Below are 17,899 nucleotides of genomic sequence, written 5' to 3' on the forward strand. Positions count from 1 at the left end.
TGTGCGTTTTGATGTCTTGTAAGTCATACTTTTACGTATTACACAAAATCTAAGTTATAAAAAATCGCCGAAAATAACAAAACAGTGCCGCAGTGAAGGAACCCCGCAGTGCCGCATCCGTGCCCCAAGTGCAGTGAGATACCATCCTTAACCTACGACACAGCGTGCCCAGTCTGAATGGACATTTTCATGTTTGGAGGGATAGAGAACCATTCTTTTACGTACTTTGTACGGTTGTACCTATATAGTTAGGAGGAACAGAAAAAAAGTTAAATAAAGCAAATGTTAACGCCGGTTACACACTGTTTTGTAAGAAACGTAACGCAAAAAAAACATGATTTATGTAAAAACAATGCCCTAAATGCCTTCAATGTGCAAGATGTATGCGTTCCATTGAGCATGTTGCGTGAAGGATATCACGGTATTGAAGTCTGTAGGAAACCGAATTTATCTTTAGATGAATTAGTTTAGTTTTGTACTTTTTACAGATTGTGAAATATCGGCGTACATGGCTTTGTTTTCCAAACATTTTTATTCTATTGCCTTCATGGGTGTCCGAGTTTAATGTTATCAACTTTGAAGTTTTATTACCTTTATAACACAGGTACCGGCGCTGTCCGTTATCTTTATGGTAGGAACCCTGCGGCAAGGCTTTCCCGTTCATTACAGTGCTATGTTAACGTCTGAAGATGATGGTAAAACTATCAGTCTACTAGTCATCATGTGACGGATTGTACACCCTCTAACGACATCTAAAGCTGCTCTGTTTTTGTTACGACTGGAGGAAACGTGATTAGAATGTTTCTTCTTTCCGTCTTCTTTTCAGAACGGACCAACTCCTTTCAACTTGGAATGTATATGTTTAGATATATATAGCTAGATATATTGAATTGAGGAAATCTAAGCTTATACTTGAAAAGCATAAGAGCAGTTACAAAACCGCACAATATTTTACTCAAATATACGTAGTTATTCCGTCCTATATGATAAAGACGTCCTTCATCTTGTCGTAAATATAGCATTTCCCTGAAGGCAAAATGTCATAGAAACAAATACATGTAAAAGGAAGGTCACCGATGTTGACATGGCGACAAGTCTATGATACATACATGCCGTTTTTTGGTGTATTGATAAAAGGTTTTGCTAGACAATAAAAAAACTAACAAAGCGACTTTAAAGAGTCAAAGCAAGGAGCTTTTATCAGTAAAAGCTCCTTGGTCAAAGCGACTATAATATTTTTTGGGCCTATTTGCTAGAGAAGACATGACCTGAATGAAATATTTTACGACTAATACATACGTGTTGGTTCACATGACTCATGGTGTGTTGTCAACAATGACTACAGAAAGATCATGACAGACTCTCTTATTCCATTTGTTCCGATTCTGCGACCATTTGTATCAAGGTCGTGTAATAAATCTTTCATCTCGAGACTGCTTCAGGTCTTGTGACAAGTCCGGGTAAGCCACTCCCAGCTAATAGATTACTGGAGAAATTACACCCTCATTGTGAGCACGGAGCGTGAAGTCATTTTCACTGACACGTCAAAGCCCCCATCTTCCCTTGGGTCTTAGGGCGGCTTCCAACGGTAATCTACTGAGATTTACGGACTCGGCTAGGCACTGTACGGAGTCAATGCGGTATCTCACTGCACTTGGCACTGGGGGCACCAGTACGGCACTGCGGGGTTCGAAAGAGTACTTAACGAATTTCAGAGATAAAGAGCGACTTTTTCTTACGCTTTTTTTAACGTTTTCTCACGTTTATTTTGTTGTCTTTTAAGTCATACTTTTGCGTATTACGCAATATCTAAATTATAAACAAATCGCCGAAAATAACACAACAGTGCCGCAGTGAACGAGCCCCGCAGTGCCGCACTGGTTGATTTCTATACCTTTTGATTGTTTTATATTTATTGCATTGTCCCAATATTATACATTGCTTTTCCAAACAAAATGCCAATGATTGCGTTCATGTTTCCCTGTTGCATGTTTATTTACTAAAGCTATAATGCGCTGAGGCTATTTGCATCGATGGGCTATAAGTAGTATATCAAAAGTAGAATATTATATAGTAAGAGCACGAAAGCACCAGCTGTTCAGGGAGCCATGTGCTACCAGGACCTTATGACACCGGTGTGTAGATTTTATGCCCCTTCAACCTCCACGATTGTTGGTGCTGTTCCAACAGGGGACGCAGGGGGCCATTATACAGCGCTGCCGTGTGTTTGAAATGCAATATTTTTGTTAAATAGTGTGGTGCAGAAAAGATACAGGGTACAATGAAGATAGTTGTTTTGCTACTGAAAGAAAATGACTGACTTGCTTCACAATGCTACGTGACTGCCTCTGTTTCCCCAGAACCATACAATATGGAGGATCCGAAGTTCTCCGAAATTCATACTTCACTAGCATCATGAACATACGCAGATGTAATGGGTCCCTTATGTCTACATGATTGTCTGTAACGTCATCGAACTTGCAAAGGATAATATCTAGGTAATAATCATATCATCAGATATGACATTCAATCCGGTCGTGATAATTGGGAATCTTGAAACACAATCAGGTGTTGATTTACATGTAAGCTTATAAAGCAGCATGGCTTATTTTTATTGTTTCCGTTCGTAAGCGTTATGGCTCATCAACTTGCATTTGCTGATATGTTGATTCAATGTTAACCATATAACATACTATTATAACGAAAAACACATCCACAAACATCGTAATACGTACAACAATAATTGACAGTAATACATGCACACATTTTTAACTTCGTCTCTAGGCAATTTCTAGGCGTTTTCTCTCCTCCGTTATGATTTTAACACCTTCGATTTTAAACATTGTGAGTTAGCGACTTATTCAGATCATGTCTCCATGTACATGAAATCTGCTACGCTAATAAAATTCTTGATGATGATTAAAAATTTGTCAGGTCTGAGACTTAAATTATGTTCCAACTATCAATATGGAAATCCTCTTATAACAGATAAAAGCAGATTCAGATGACTTCTGCGGTACAGGCTCAAAGATCACTGACCTTACCCGGATCCTCCTAACAAACAGTCCGCTGCCGCCCGCATCCAATTATTTACACCGTTAGGTTCAGTGGTGCGTTTTACGTAACAAGGCTCAGGGAATAACGTTACGTTCCTAAATATAGTATCACTATACAACTTAACAACACTGAATGCAGATAAGTGTCGGATATGTCACCTATAGGCTGTGAAAGGCTTCAAATTCTATCTTATCAGAATCGAACAGAGGCTAGTCGATATGAAAGTTTAACCAATCTTTGCCTTGTCAGAGGTCATATACCCCGTGACTATTTCAAACTTATAATGTTCTTCCCGAAGGAATCTATCTCAAATTTCTCTTTTATTTTCATTTATAAGAATACAAACTATACATGCCAATTGCTTTTTGAATTATATCTATTGCATGATTTATTACAAATGGATGGCGTAAACTTTTTTTAAATGGCCACGTCATGTATATCACGTGACCCCTACCCAATCAGCGTCTGGTTATTCTTGGATATCAGCAACATAAGTAAATGTATATAAATATTCAAAAGTACAAGGGAATTACTTTGAAAGGACTTTCAGTCTCTATTCCTAGAATCGGTGTTCCTAATGATATGCGATGTTTGATGGCTTTTCTGGTGGCTCTCGTGCAAATCGGATCTGCCGTGCATGCAGCGTGTCGATAGAAACGGGTCAGTGCAATCTGTATCGAGGGAAAGACTTAACGCCCTCACGATAACGCCCTGAAAACGCCTTCTATCTCTTGGAGCAGCCGTGTGCAGAGGGTCCTCCAAACCTCGGGTTGCAACAGGTGATTGGCTGATCTGGAGAGCCTGCTGAGTTCGACATCTTATTACGGAAGGACTTGCAGCTGCCGCTTTGCTGTAGATCCAAGGGTGGAACTGGGGTAAACACACTCTCGGCAGCTTCGCGCTCTGTTCACCGTGTCCTCCGTGCGACTAACCTGAACAAGGCTATACTTTCACGTTGGTGAGTTGAACATGTTCGAGTTATACATTATCTTCATATGGTAAAGTTGCAACGATCTTGATGCTTCTGATGTCCGCTAGTCTAGAAATTTTATGCTAGCATTCATAAACGGCTGATGTGAATCATGTATATTGTTGATTCTTTACAATACATGTTTATCTTGTTGATGCTTTACGGTAACAAGATATACTGTATTGTTGGGCATGCTTGCGAAGTGATGTGTTATGTACGAGTATTTGTCTCATAAACGGGTTAACAGGAATCGTCTAGATCTAGTTTTGCAGGACAAAACAACATATCCACAATGTTATTGCTGATAGGTTTATACTTCTGGTTAATACTTCAGTGGCTAGAAGAACCAGGTCACAGGCTTTGTAGTCCTTTATCCTGATCACTGCGGCCTTTTCTCGCTTGGGCTGGTGGCATTCCAACCTGCGGCCTGTATCCGCTATGTATTTACCTGTTTTTGTTCAGCTGTCACAACGGTCTTGCCGCCATGACAGGATAAAGAAAGATCTCTCTTGTTTCTGTCTTGTCTTGCATTCCCAGAGTATTTCTGATAGGCTTCCTTGATATATGTTATACCATGACAAGATCTTGACCATACATCTAGTTCCGGGCGTATTCTTGATTTGTGACATTTCTTTATCTAATCATAACCTCCTGCGTAAACATTTTTGAAACGATGTTTTCTACCGCATACTGTTGAGTTCTGGGTGTTCGCTGTTTCTGTTGCTGATGTATAACGTTGTTTATATAATTATCATAATTAATCCGGCTCTTATACTGAAGGCTGATACAACGCTTTCAAAGGATCTAAAACCCTTTGGCTATCTTCTATTCAGAAGAATTAATTCGTGAATTCAATTGAGACGTGAACATCATTCTCATTCGTAACGGTATAGTCCTGAAAGGTGTGTTATTGGATGTTATTGCTGGATTTGAAAGGATTTGAACCGTTGATCCCTTAGATTACTTTATGAAAAGACGCGTTTGTGTTTCTGCTCTGGAATACAGAGTGAAGTTTATACAAGCCGTCTAGAAAGCTGCAGTGCGAAGTAGAATATGCGTGGAGTGTTCTTTTCAAACATTCAGGAGTGATACATGTGTCCTGGTGTATACATAAATTTCCAACTGACAAGTTTATAGCAGCCGTCTAGAAAGACGATGTGAAGTGGAATATTCGTCGAGCGATGTGTTGACTGATGTGTTCTTTTCAAACATTCATGAGTGATACATGGGTCCTGGTGTATACATTAATTTCCAACTAACAAGTTTATAGCAGCCGTCTAGAAAGACGATGTGAAGTTAAACATTCGTGGAGCAATGTGTTGACTGATGTGTTCTTTTACAAAAATTCAGGAGTGATAAATGTATCCCGGTGTAAACATATATTTCCACCTAACAACTTTTCCTATATCCGTGCTGAAAGCAACATTTATATCACGATTCCACTGGAACATGAAAACGAAGCAGGGATGGATTTGTACGGTCGCATTGCGCTCGTTTTTCATGTCCACTCAAGTTGAGTTTCTTGACGAGTCGTGACCAGAATATATACACACCACCCAACCTCAGAATCTGTATGTCTTACAAGTACAACTTTTGCTACGCTGAACGACTTAGGCAGTCTTGTTCTGCCTGGATTTAGAAATCATAAACAGAAACATGAAATGGGATGGCCGAGGGGAAATCAAAATATTGCATTGCACCCAATCCGTATGAGGTCGACGGCTTGAAGGCTTACCCTGCCTGTCAGTACACGCCAAATCTGATATGGTAGAACTACCCCCAAGTTATGACCACCATGGTTTGTGTCAGGATTATAAAGACTGGTTGTCTACATGTGCGGGCATGAATTCGAAGCCAAAATAGAATTAAAAAGTTTTGGCGCCTTCATCTCACCAAGTCTACCTAGCTTCTTTATAACTTGTTACCAGCGGGAATAGCATATTAGCCAGACAGTTCGGAGTTTTCAATTTCACCCGTATCAGGCTTGGTGGGGTTATTTATTTTTATGGTACTGTTTTTTTCACTCCGATGCCAGTTTTATGTTTACATCGAAGACTATCAAAGTTGATTTGGCTTGATGCATTGGTTTGTTACAAGATAATGGTTTGAGATAAAAATACGTTCTTATTACAAAGCCTGGCTTAACTGATGGCATCCATCCAGGCCACAGTCTTTACATCTGTGTTAAGAGGCGTTGTCACACCGTTTTCTGGACAAGGTTCTGGATACTGTTCTCCAATCAATGCCTTGCAACGATGCAGGCCAACTCCCAACGCTGATATCAAATGGCTCTTAAAAAGTATCCTAAGCTTCTAAAAGGAAAATAAGCTGGACCAATATCAAAGTTGCCATATTTCCAAGTACATCACCAACAGCATGAAATGTATCTACATCTAGCCGTTTATATATCCGGTTCTAGAACTCCAACTTGAAAGTACGTATTTTGGTCCCAAAACATTCATTGCCTTTGACCGCTCCCTCGCAACCTAATAAAAGCCTGCCATGAGTGATCTCATGTCTAAAACAGCCCAAAAGCCAGGGCACCACTTTCTCTAACTATCGTCTATATTGCAAGTCTCTTATTATCTACTTTGGCCAGTCGTAGACGTATCTTAAGGCTAGCCGAGAAAATTTAGAACTTCCATTATTTCACCTCTTATCTTCTTCTTTCCGCGAACAGAAACCGCTCACTTTATTCCGAGTAACCCACAGCCTTATCTTCAGCTAGATAACAGTTCGATTCAAAGCCGGAATAAATGTCGCTATCTGTGAAAGAGGATGCTGATATGGGGGCCTTCGCGAATGAGTGGCTACAGAATTCATCAAAAAGATGGTATATCTCATCTCACAATTGACGACTGAGCCTTCACGAATAACATGCTCTCACACGGAAATGTACTTTGAGCCCATCAACAACGTACCTGCTTGAGTAATACAAGGTGCAAATAGTCTCCTGGCCATGGCAGAGGGAGAGAGAGACAAGTAACTCAACGAAGTCCAGTTAGCCGACAGTTGGTGGAAGTTGTTAGCTAACTTCTACCAGGCCTTGCTACCGGGGAATGCGGATCATAGAATTCGGCAAAAGGGTGAATAATTGGTCAGGAGAGTAGGTGCACAGGAAGGTTAACATACCCCCTCCTAACTGTACATGCCAATAAAGCCCTATGGTGGTCACATACACTCCCCTGGCAATTTTTCCTAATGGCCAGTGTAAGTTACTCTGGTAGAGACTAGTTGTTAGCATGCAGGTCTTGCAACTGACAAACCCAGGTACCCAATTAAAGTGGAGTCATTGTAGATGTCACAACGGTAACTAAAGGCGAAATATTACTCTAAATTGCTTATGGAAACAATTATACTTGGGTAATAATAAAGACTATGAAACCACAAAGGAAGAAAGTGAAACTGATGTATTTCAAACTATAAATGCATTCTCAAAACATTAGGCCGTCACCGCTCATATCGGGCGGGGGGGGGGGGGTACCTTTCTCCTGAGTGTTCGAAAGCAAATTAAAACTGGTGTACGATTTCAATTGAACTCAACACTTATCAAATGCGTTGACATTTTTGTAATTGATTGATTGGAGGACCGGAAAATGTCAGCACACTGTTTGCATAGGGCAAGACGGGTAATAGAGCGTCTCATCCACGCTCTAATTGTCGAAGTAGTCTACATGCACATAGACTATACTGTTAACCCCAACTACTACACTAAATACTTACTGATGAATGTTGTTTCGTCTTTGATAGCTCATTCTAGATTCTGAGTTACGTTCTGAGTTTTCTTTCATGTGGCCATTCCTCAACTATGAAATTATCAAGCTTTACATTAAGCACAAGAAGAAACTGGCTATGCTTTGCAGCGTAGTTTTTTAAATGAAAGTTCCGATCTCTTGTGACTTTCATGGAATATATGCATTGTACCTAATCTCTCTAGTTTTATTAACGTTGCTTTATCGTGGACCTGGTAAGCACCACAGTTCCCACTGCGCCTGTCTTACATTGTGAGCCTCTCGGCTATCTCCACTCCGCCGACTCATGACCTCATGACCCTTCCATCTCCTATGACTTACTTTAAGTGAAGGGTATTTGGGGCACCATAGGCATATAATTACATTTTCCTACATGGTGCTAATGTTCTGCCCTTTCAATCCACGGGCAGTCCCTTTCTATTAGAATGCCTGGAAGTTCATTTGACTTTGAAAATATCAGATTGTTTCGAGCACAGTCAAATGGAGAACTTTTGTGTTTTGCTTTTCAAATCACGTCGCATCATGAAGCCTTGCCCTTGGTGCGGAAAACCCGCATCTATCTTAGTTTGAATACTTAATAAAATGTATTTTTCACATTTAAACCCGAATATATACTTTAAGGGAATACCTCACTATTTTAATGGCTAGACAGGGTGCCCAGCTGGCTTACCTGCCATTACATTGGCGACGTTCACGTCAAACTTTCCCAGTCCCCACCGCCGTTTGATTCATCAAGTAACGCCAGCAGGCCAAACGTTGGATTTGTAGCACGTAGTAATGAACGACGGGCTCTGGTACGCGTACACCCTTCCTTAATGGACAACTGAGCAGACTATTTGTCATGATATACTGCAAAACAGCTGAAGGATACAGAGCTGAATGAGACATAATGAACCAATGGCGCATGATTGAATCACAGTCTTGCATGTCTTAATCAAGTTCCTAATGCAATGAGATCTGTAACGAAATGATTATGAACGATTTGTTTTTTATATCCTTATATCCAATTGACATCAAAAGAAAATTGTCTATCATGTGTGATGACATGCAGTTTCTTGTAAAATGAAGACTTCAGTGACTTACAGAAGCCATTTTATTTATCTAAAGTGCTGTCTGTGTAACATAAACTCCACTGTCAAGTGCTGGAACTGGCCCCTCCTCACAGGGAACTAGTCAGATCTAATCAGGCTATCTAAAGTGTATTTGAATATGTGGTCATATGTGCCATATTCCCCTTTGTACTTTTCTAACAATTTCATTACATAGTCCAGGTTGCCCATCAGTAGTTATAAGCACCATATTAAAAGTACCACCTGAGACATATGTGCGAGTATTCTTGGCAGCTACAAAGGACTACGTCAATCTGTATTCAGTAGAAGTAGCTGAAAATTGGACTCACAACAGACATTCATCGCACTCTCCAACGGTTGTGTGCTATTCTCTAAGGAACTAATGGTCTGAGATTGGTGCGGAATAAACTCCGAGCGGTGAAAAGAATGAAATTCGGTGAAATTCGAAACACACTCTGAATACCAATTTGTAGAAAATATGTACATCTGGTCCTTTAATGGCATAGAAACTACCGAAATGATGTAAATGCTCTGCTGGAGTCTGCATCATGAACGGAGTTTCGCGTCGTACCATGTAATTTAACTATGTTCTCCGCTTCCTGGGTGTTACAAATTGGTGGAGATGTGCAAAGGCGGCCCTTCCCTTGCAAAATGGGAACCTTAAGCTTATGAAAAATGGGAAAACACTAGCTTCTGTACACCTGACCCTGAGATTGGTTTATGACAATCTAAGGGTGAACCAGAGAGCATGTCCGATTGGTTAAAGGCAGACTACAGAAGTTAAAAATTCCAGCTAACATTTACAACTTACAAACCAATCATTATTTAATATCCACGAGAAAGTTAACTTTACTGAATGCAGAAAATATCGTAATAAAGGTCAAGTAATTGAGTTACGTCGGACTATTTCGTTTTTGAAATGAGTTCCGTCCAAGAGATGTAATATATCAATGTCATGATAGTCGATCTTCTGTCGAGAGGAACCATCTTTTTCTCGTCAGGTTCTTAACGTTTCCGTAGTCAGGTGAGCATGACTTGCAACTTTGACCGCCGGTACTCTCCATCTCAGTCCACTCTCATTGTCGTCAATATAACTGCTTTTTCGTTCAACTTAGAAGCCACAAAACATCTATCCGCCTTCGTTTTGGAATATACGACCCTGTCGGTTCGTTCCAGCCATGACATGTTGCCACTTTTATCAAGTAAAGCAGCTGTCGCCACGAGACAGATGTTCTGATAACGTCCGACAGCACAGTGATGTACTAGCCATTAGTTCTCCGGCTTCCTTGTATGAAGCCTCAACACGAATTGATGCCGAAAGGCTCCACGGTTGGAGAGGAGTTTGACGTGTTTTGCCTGCGTTTGTAAGTAGTTTGAGAGGTTTGGCCTTGAATACTGGCGCTACTTTAGTGGCCAGGGGGTTTGAAGTAGGTTTCATTGACGCTGATAAACATCAGAAAATGCTGAAGAAAGTTCGTGATCATTTGTCACCTCTCTGGTCTTCATTTATTGCCCTTATGGGTATATTTTACCATTAAGTGGTAGTAGACCCCAGGTTATCATTTTACTTTTAATCAAGATACATGTATCAATTATAGAAGTAAAGTGATTTTCTATCCATATCATAACTGTAAATACGCATGCTGCCGCGCCGCGTGCCTGCGAAGCTGGTGTGTTACGCCGAACGGCGGTTATACCGGCTATATAGATACAGATACAGATGTTTTTGTGCACCATCTCAACTTTACATATGAAATAGAATATAAACATTATATAATCACGAAATACGACGTTACCAGACCGCGTACCGTGAAGTAAGGACACCATTCACTCCGTGCATCCATTACCTTCATGAACACCCCATAATATAGCAGCATGTCCACAACCCTAATGGTGCTCCAGGATTTCCATACGTTTCCAATATCTTTTCATCACCCACAAGGGTATGATATCAGTGTCTATCATACTCCCAAGACGGATATCTGTACCTGCTAACGTAAAAACTTCACCTCATCAATTTTCTAGTAACATTTCTTACCAGATTGAATACGTAGGTAACATGTTGAAGTCTTAAATTCATCGGTACATTTTTAACCAGGGGCAGCGTAGCCAGATTACATCCCGCTTTGACGGCAGGATAAGTCATATACTCTGAACCACGTCGAGATTGATTTATGTCTTCAGAATTCTGTTTTGTAAGTGGTGCTATACATTACTGTGCTGTATGTCTTAGGGATATATTGAGACGGTTTGATAAATGGTTAGGGCCCGAGCTGGAAGGTACTGTTGTCCGTACACAGGATTATGGTGTTGTGGGTATCTTTAACCGTGTGACGTAAATGGGGTGCATTACTTAGCACGAGTTTTCAAACTCAAGGAATATTTCACAACAAACCAATTTATAGATTTCTATAATATTTTTGTAAACGATGCTTAGTATATAGTGCAGATCGTCTACCACCGTAGCCTGGGTACCATCCGGAAAGTTTTTCGCTCCGGCGTTCATTATATACTATAAACAGTCGCTTCTAGCTCTTACATTCATTGTACACTATAGTATATACAGTCGCTTCTTCAGAAGCGAACATAGGAGCGAACTACTATCCGTATGGTACCCAGGCTACTACCACCGAGCATTTCTGAAGCTTTAACGTACCATACATTAATAATATGCGAGTACCCAAGGGATGATGTCACGTTTGGTGCCACAATGCCACCATGCGGTAAGGAGTAGGTCATTACGCCTTGATGAAGACAAGTTAGTAATACGCAAACGTTAGCTAAAGTTAAACGTTTGTTAAAGAATACTTATTTTAGTAACATATTCTAAATTAACAATGTTCTCTATATTCTTGAATCCAGGTCTCTGAGATGGGGAATCTGCAGAGCCAGGTCGGCAAACGTCATGGAGATTCGAGTAAGTCTTACTGAAAAGTTTCTTACACTTTTCCACACATCAAGACTGACCTGGAACCTAGCCTGATTTGCGTGGTCCTTTATGCTATATACAGAATTAGAAAGATAGTCGTTAAAGTCGGTAATTTGGCGTATCAGATAAATTTTTAGTTATAGTAACTGGAGGAGAACATCATTCTAACATTTCGTTGATGTCCTTTTCTGTTATTGATTGTTTATCTAAAAATATGTGGCCTCACACATGGTCATTTTATATCCAACGGGAGCTAGTAATGTCCACCAGCGGCACATTGGTACGATTACCATTGCATTTTATGGCGATGTAATGGTTGCTAAATGGGCTGTAGACATCATGATATTGCCCAGCGTATTCCAAGGCACCTCTACTAGTCTACTCAGAAGTCTCCATAGACAGAACATTTACACTAGAAGTGATGCTATGGTAGAGGACTTTATTTCAAGGCCAAAGTAAACATTGTTATTTGGCCAAATCAGAATGGAAATTGCTTTCATTGGATATTTCTAGTTTTAGAATTTTATTGTGAATGTACTTGTTTACTTTCAGTTTTGTTTCTTTTATACGACATTGCTGTATTCTAATTTCAGGGCCCGACAACAATTCAAAGTTTGACGAAATTTTGAGCAGATTTTCGCATGATGACAGAAACAACCATCGCACGACCAGTTGAGTCCGACGTGTCCATGAGTTTCTTTTATTTTCTTTCATTTCGTTTCATTTAATTTTATTCATTTTCTTTCACATTCATTTGTTATCTTTTTACTTTCTTCACCTTTTAGAAGTTTTGTAGGTCCTTGAGGACCAAAAAGTTCATAAAATAAAAAGGAAAGCTATCCATCTTCCTACCCTGCATACCGGAACCCCCCCCCCCTCCCCCGTAATATCTTAGGGTATTAACACCATCTCCCTTTTCCAGGGCCCAGAAACGGACGGGCCAGAAGTTCCGGATCTCTCCAGTTCGGGATGTCTAGATCAGAGGAGGACGTTCGCGAGAAGACTAAAGAAAAGAGTCATAGTAAGTTTTTAACTTGTACTAAATACATCCGTCATTTTGAAATGAATGACTTTTCCTAACTTCAATGCTCAAACATGGCATAAATTTAATCCCAACCAAAATTCGACTGATGACGACTTGTAATTAACCCTCCTCTTAACATCCCAAAACCACACATTATCGAAAAGGTGGCATCTTTCGTCTTCTACTGTCTCAGAAAAAGAAGTCAAACTCAATAGCAATAAGTTTTTTGCTTTGTTTAGTGTATTTGAATTTATCACTAGAGTTAGTCGCTTACTATTAATTTACTGTTTACCACTGTTTGTCTGTCACTTTTTGTCACTTGCAATTAGCCCTCGGGCAAGAACTTGCAATAAACTATCTTATCAATTCTTGTCATAATTATTTCCAGGCTTCTCCGGCTTGAAGGACAGTCTGAGACGGTCCTTCCGGGTGCCGTCTAGAGACGAGCAGGAGAGAAGACCGAAGGGGAAGCCCAAGGACAGGACGCAAGTGGTCATGGGAAGCTGGGCAGGAGGAGAGGATGCTGGGAGAAAGAAGCGGAGTAACTCCCGGGATTCGGGTGGAGGTCACAGGCAGGCTGGCAGAACTTGCAGTAAGTGTCGTGTGTTCAAAAATTTGTTCAAGATATTTGTAAGGAGTTTAAAGCTTTCCATCCAGCATATTGTAAGCTTGACCTCCACATGACAGCTCTTTAAAAATTCTAATATGTAATTGTTCTTGTTGAGATATCATACACGTAAGAGACTCATGCATGCGTAATTGTGTTGTTGTCTCACGTTCAGTTTTACAAACCATTTCCTTGCCATAGATTAATAGTGAATTTCTGTAAGGTTCCGGGAGCAACCGAAGCGGTTCGGGTCGGCAGTCGGGTGGTTCCGTGAGACGTACGGCCAGCACCGGGAGTTCTCGGAGAGGTTCGGCGGGGTCCAGAAGATCCAGTGGGAAGAGAAGGGATGATAGCAAATCTTTCATCTCATACTTTTCTTAGACACAACATTGTGTGGAGGACCGGGATGAGCCAGTTAATCTATTTGTATTTAGGTTAACAAGAAAAAAGCAACAAGACAACACTTTCAAGACGTCAACGTACAAAAGAACATACATGATAGGAAGAGATGAGGCCAGAGGCTAGAGCTTTAAATGATCGTTCATATTACCTATTTCTTCATTATGATAATTGCTTTGATAGCATGTAATGTGTTGGACACAATATCTATGCAGACGTTTGATATTGTATCTAAAGAGTACACCTTTTGCACCAAATGAACAATAATTTCCTTTCTACAATATGGCGCACATTGTGTCAAATGACCTACTTCAGCTTTCCATGAACATAAATAGCTTAAACTTGCTTGAGCTTTGACAAAATCATAAAATGATTGTACGATTAGAAAAAAATGATTGTGTGATTAGCAAACAGTGAAATGCTTTTCTTTCTTTTGTGAAATTCGACCCCGTTAGCCTGCGGTTCTAGCAGGACTGTGGAGGAAACATTGCTCATCCGATACGTGTAAAAGACGAGGAAGGTTAATCTTAAATGACATTATATATATAAGCGATACATTCTAGATGTGCAATATCTAACTTGACGTACTTGATGTTGACTTTGTAACAACTTGTTATACTTTGTAACAACATGCGTTAAGGGAAAAAAAGAAGCGTTAATTGTATTCCGTGGGACCAAACCAGTGTCAGTGCCAGCCATGTGTAAGCCTTACAAAGCTTCAACGTAGTTTGATGTATGTATACATTGATAGATACATTTTAGGGAATATGTCATTGCCTACCAATGGATTGAAAGAGATTGTTGAGTTTTGGATCATGGATGGAGAGATGTCTGGCCAAATTTTCAAATTATAAAACACAGTGAAAAGATCTACATTTTGTATGTAAGCACATTAAAATATTGGAGAGTCAATTTTCCTGGCAATTCCAATTTGACACCTTAACTACCGCCGCATTGTACGTGGTTCGGTTTATACCAGCCTTACAAATGTAGTAGTTTCACATCTACATGGAAAGCAATAGAAAAGTTTTTGAATAGAATTACCCAGTCCATTTTCTTTTCCGTCAAAAGCAACAACTTCTTTCAAAAATGTTACACTATAAGCGGACTTAGGATAGGATCTATGATCTCCCTCTTCTCTGTCAAAAATAACAGATTTTTTTTCAATCTGTAAATTTCCTTTGGGAATTGGATTAGTGTGATGATAAATCGGTATTCGTAAAGAAGATCCCGGATGGTCTAGACGAGATATCGCAGGCAATCTATACATATTTCCTAAGTGCAAGCGAATGTTGTTGTATCGGATTAGTGTTCGTGCCAGTTGTCTACTTGCTCTTTGTGAACAACAAAGTAGTAATAAACACTAATTTTCATTTTTCATCTATTAAAGATTTAGATAACGTAGGGGGATTAATGAATAAGTTAAGATGGAGAGGATCGTGTGTTTTTCAAAACGCATTCTTCAATGTTTAAATGCATTTTTATCTTGTCTACTGAATGACAATTAGGCCTGAATAAGGCTTTTGTATGTACATGTATGTGACTGTAAGATCGTCACGCTATGTGCCTGTATAGCATTGATCAAATAAATGGGATCAAAAACCATCGAAAATATTATCGTCTTCCTACAAATATTTTCCCGACGTTTGTGTAGTGTTCACACTATGATTTTATGTTGCTCTTTTGCCATCAAATGCAGCATATGCATGTTGCATTTTTCCATCGAGGTATTTTACTGTCTATGTACGATGTACAACGTTCCCGTGTCACAATCCGTCTAACGGCCTTGATAATGTAACATGCCGCAGGGGTAATCTTCGCACAGACCAGTTTTCCCCAGTTACCGCCAGTTTCCACCGTTAAAACAGCACATGATCCCAGCCGGGGACTAGGGACACTCCACAGCTCTAGGAATGACAGAGGTGTGATTTCCCTCGCCAAGGACGCCTGCCCCCTACATATACTTGTCAATGTCTTGTAGTAACTGGGGAGTTATTATTACATCTTACAGATTTTCCGTCCCATACACCTGAGAGATTTTCATGTTTTGGGAAACGGTTGTCATATTTCATTTTTATGCGTGTTACTTTTCTTAAAGCTTCTTGGCCATTTCTCTTCCTCTGAGATGTCTATGCCGAAGGCTATCATTAATGGGCTCAAATACAAATAGGAATATCTAAGAAAAACAATGTTAGATTTGCAACGTCATATGCCTGGGAGCACAGAGTAAAGATGCCTAACACAGGAGGAAATAGGTAGTATTATTCAGAATATGTTATCCACATAACCGTTCCAGGAACACATTAACATATCTGCTCAATGATCTAAGAAATAAAACTGTCTCGGGTGAAAATATATTACCGTACATGTAGCTCTGTAAGACACTGGATCTAATGCTACTTGTTACGAACTGGTCTTTCTATATTTGGATTATCGGAGATCGATTATCGGAGATAACAGATCCCTACACTAGAAAAAACTGTTATATTCTATGGAATAGAACTAAAGAGGGCAGGATTTTCTTAACTTCTTTCTTCTATTACATTTCCATTTCCAGGTGCAGGCGTTCTGGCTTTGGTACTCCTTCATTTTTAGGAAATGCCCCTTAAAATGATGGTTGTAAACTTGTCGGTAAAACTATGTATGTCTTACAACAAAGGTTAGACATCCAGGTGATAAGATACGCCCAAAAGCTGTTACTCGATCGAGCAACTGGACATGATTTTGGAATCAGTCAGACGTTTCAGACAGCATCTACTGTCTTTCGTCAGTGAAACATCTGACCGTTTCCAAAACCATATCCAGTTGCTTGAGTAACTGCTTCTTGGCGTACATGTACGTATCACCCGAAGGTGCCCTCTTACTGCAAGAACTGATTACATTTGTGACCCTGTCCTCGAACTCATAAATAGAGAGAAAGCTTAGGATAAGCAAGTAAATTTTTTTAACCACACTCATAGCTTCCATATTGCTGTTACTTTTACATCTATCCAATAAGTTTCATTTCTACAACTACAGTCCTGGGTACCTCGCAAGTGTCACTAACTTCTACAAGTACAATTATTAGGCTACAACACAACATATTCGCTTATTTTGGTACTTAATCGTCATGTTGACCATCCCTGCAGAAGAAAAAAATCTTGTTTTTTTCCTGAAATCAGGCGAAAATTAATGCGCGCGCTGATGTCATCCATAAAATTTACTTGCTGTGGCCTTACCACACATCACTGACTAATTTAGGCTTGAAATCAAACAAAGAATAACCAAAATCCGTGTGGTCAAGGCGTGGAATGAAATGGCAGTAACACGAACCTAATATCGCCGTAGGAACCAAATTACCTCCGCCGCGGCCGTGTGTAATAAGATTTACTTTGATCGAAAATTACCATAGAGAGTGTCAAAAACCATCTATGGAGATGCCAAACTTTTACATCCTTTCTTACTATTGGATAAAATCGAATATTTACGTTCATCCGAAATCCAATCGTCAATGCTTCAATGGCTATAGAACCGCCTGCATGTTAGTGCATCAATGTTATCAGGGTGCTTGTTTGCTATGGAAAGCAAATCATCGGGCTAGCGTTAGTTGATACTGTTATATGTACATCTAGCGACGATTCGCAGAACTGCAGCGCAGGAATGGTCTGAATTAAGATAATGTTATAGAGGGTGTGCTTTTCGCCCTCGTGATAAGCTAACGTTTTGTTTGTTTATTTTTTCTGATCTTGTATCATAGAGACTCTGGGGACGAACAGTCATCATCATTAGCCCCATAAAGACTGGGATGAAAATACAAGCCGTAACCGTTGGATTTATACAACGTGTGTCATACCAACTGTAAAAAAGTCACAAAAGTTACATGACAACTTAAATAAGATGTAACATATAATCACCCGGTAAGACGTCCGGTATTCCATTCTCCTTGAAGAACAATTGGGAGAAAAAAATGGGTTTAGCCGGGGGCAACCGATTCAGTAGTCTGCGTTAAAAATAGACATTCCGTTGTAAATATCAGGGCTTTGAGTATTGTGCCATCTTTCATGTACTTTACCTAGACATTGTAGTGTTAAGGAAATGAAAACTAGCAAGTT

At 39.9% G+C, this 17,899-nt stretch overlaps 1 protein-coding gene across 2 annotated transcripts; it reads left to right on the forward strand.

Moving 5' to 3' along the window:
- Positions 1-3,630: 3,630 nt before the first annotated feature.
- Positions 3,631-15,411, forward strand: LOC118431068. 2 transcript variants are annotated; one of them, XM_035842150.1, is made up of 6 exons: positions 3,632-4,015; positions 11,712-11,766; positions 12,372-12,449; positions 12,701-12,799; positions 13,191-13,394; positions 13,633-15,411. In XM_035842150.1, the coding sequence occupies exons 2-6, from the start codon at positions 11,721-11,723 to the stop codon at positions 13,788-13,790; spliced, it is 585 nt and encodes a 194-aa protein (XP_035698043.1). In that variant the 5' UTR covers positions 3,632-4,015; positions 11,712-11,720; the 3' UTR covers positions 13,791-15,411. The 2 variants fall into 2 exon arrangements, with proteins under 2 accessions (XP_035698044.1, XP_035698043.1); XM_035842151.1 differs by lacking the exon at positions 12,372-12,449 and having other exon boundaries at positions 3,631-4,015.
- Positions 15,412-17,899: the final 2,488 nt, after the last annotated feature.

Source organism: Branchiostoma floridae, chromosome 14 (genome assembly GCF_000003815.2).
Source record: "Branchiostoma floridae strain S238N-H82 chromosome 14, Bfl_VNyyK, whole genome shotgun sequence".
Taxonomy (NCBI): domain Eukaryota; kingdom Metazoa; phylum Chordata; class Leptocardii; order Amphioxiformes; family Branchiostomatidae; genus Branchiostoma; species Branchiostoma floridae.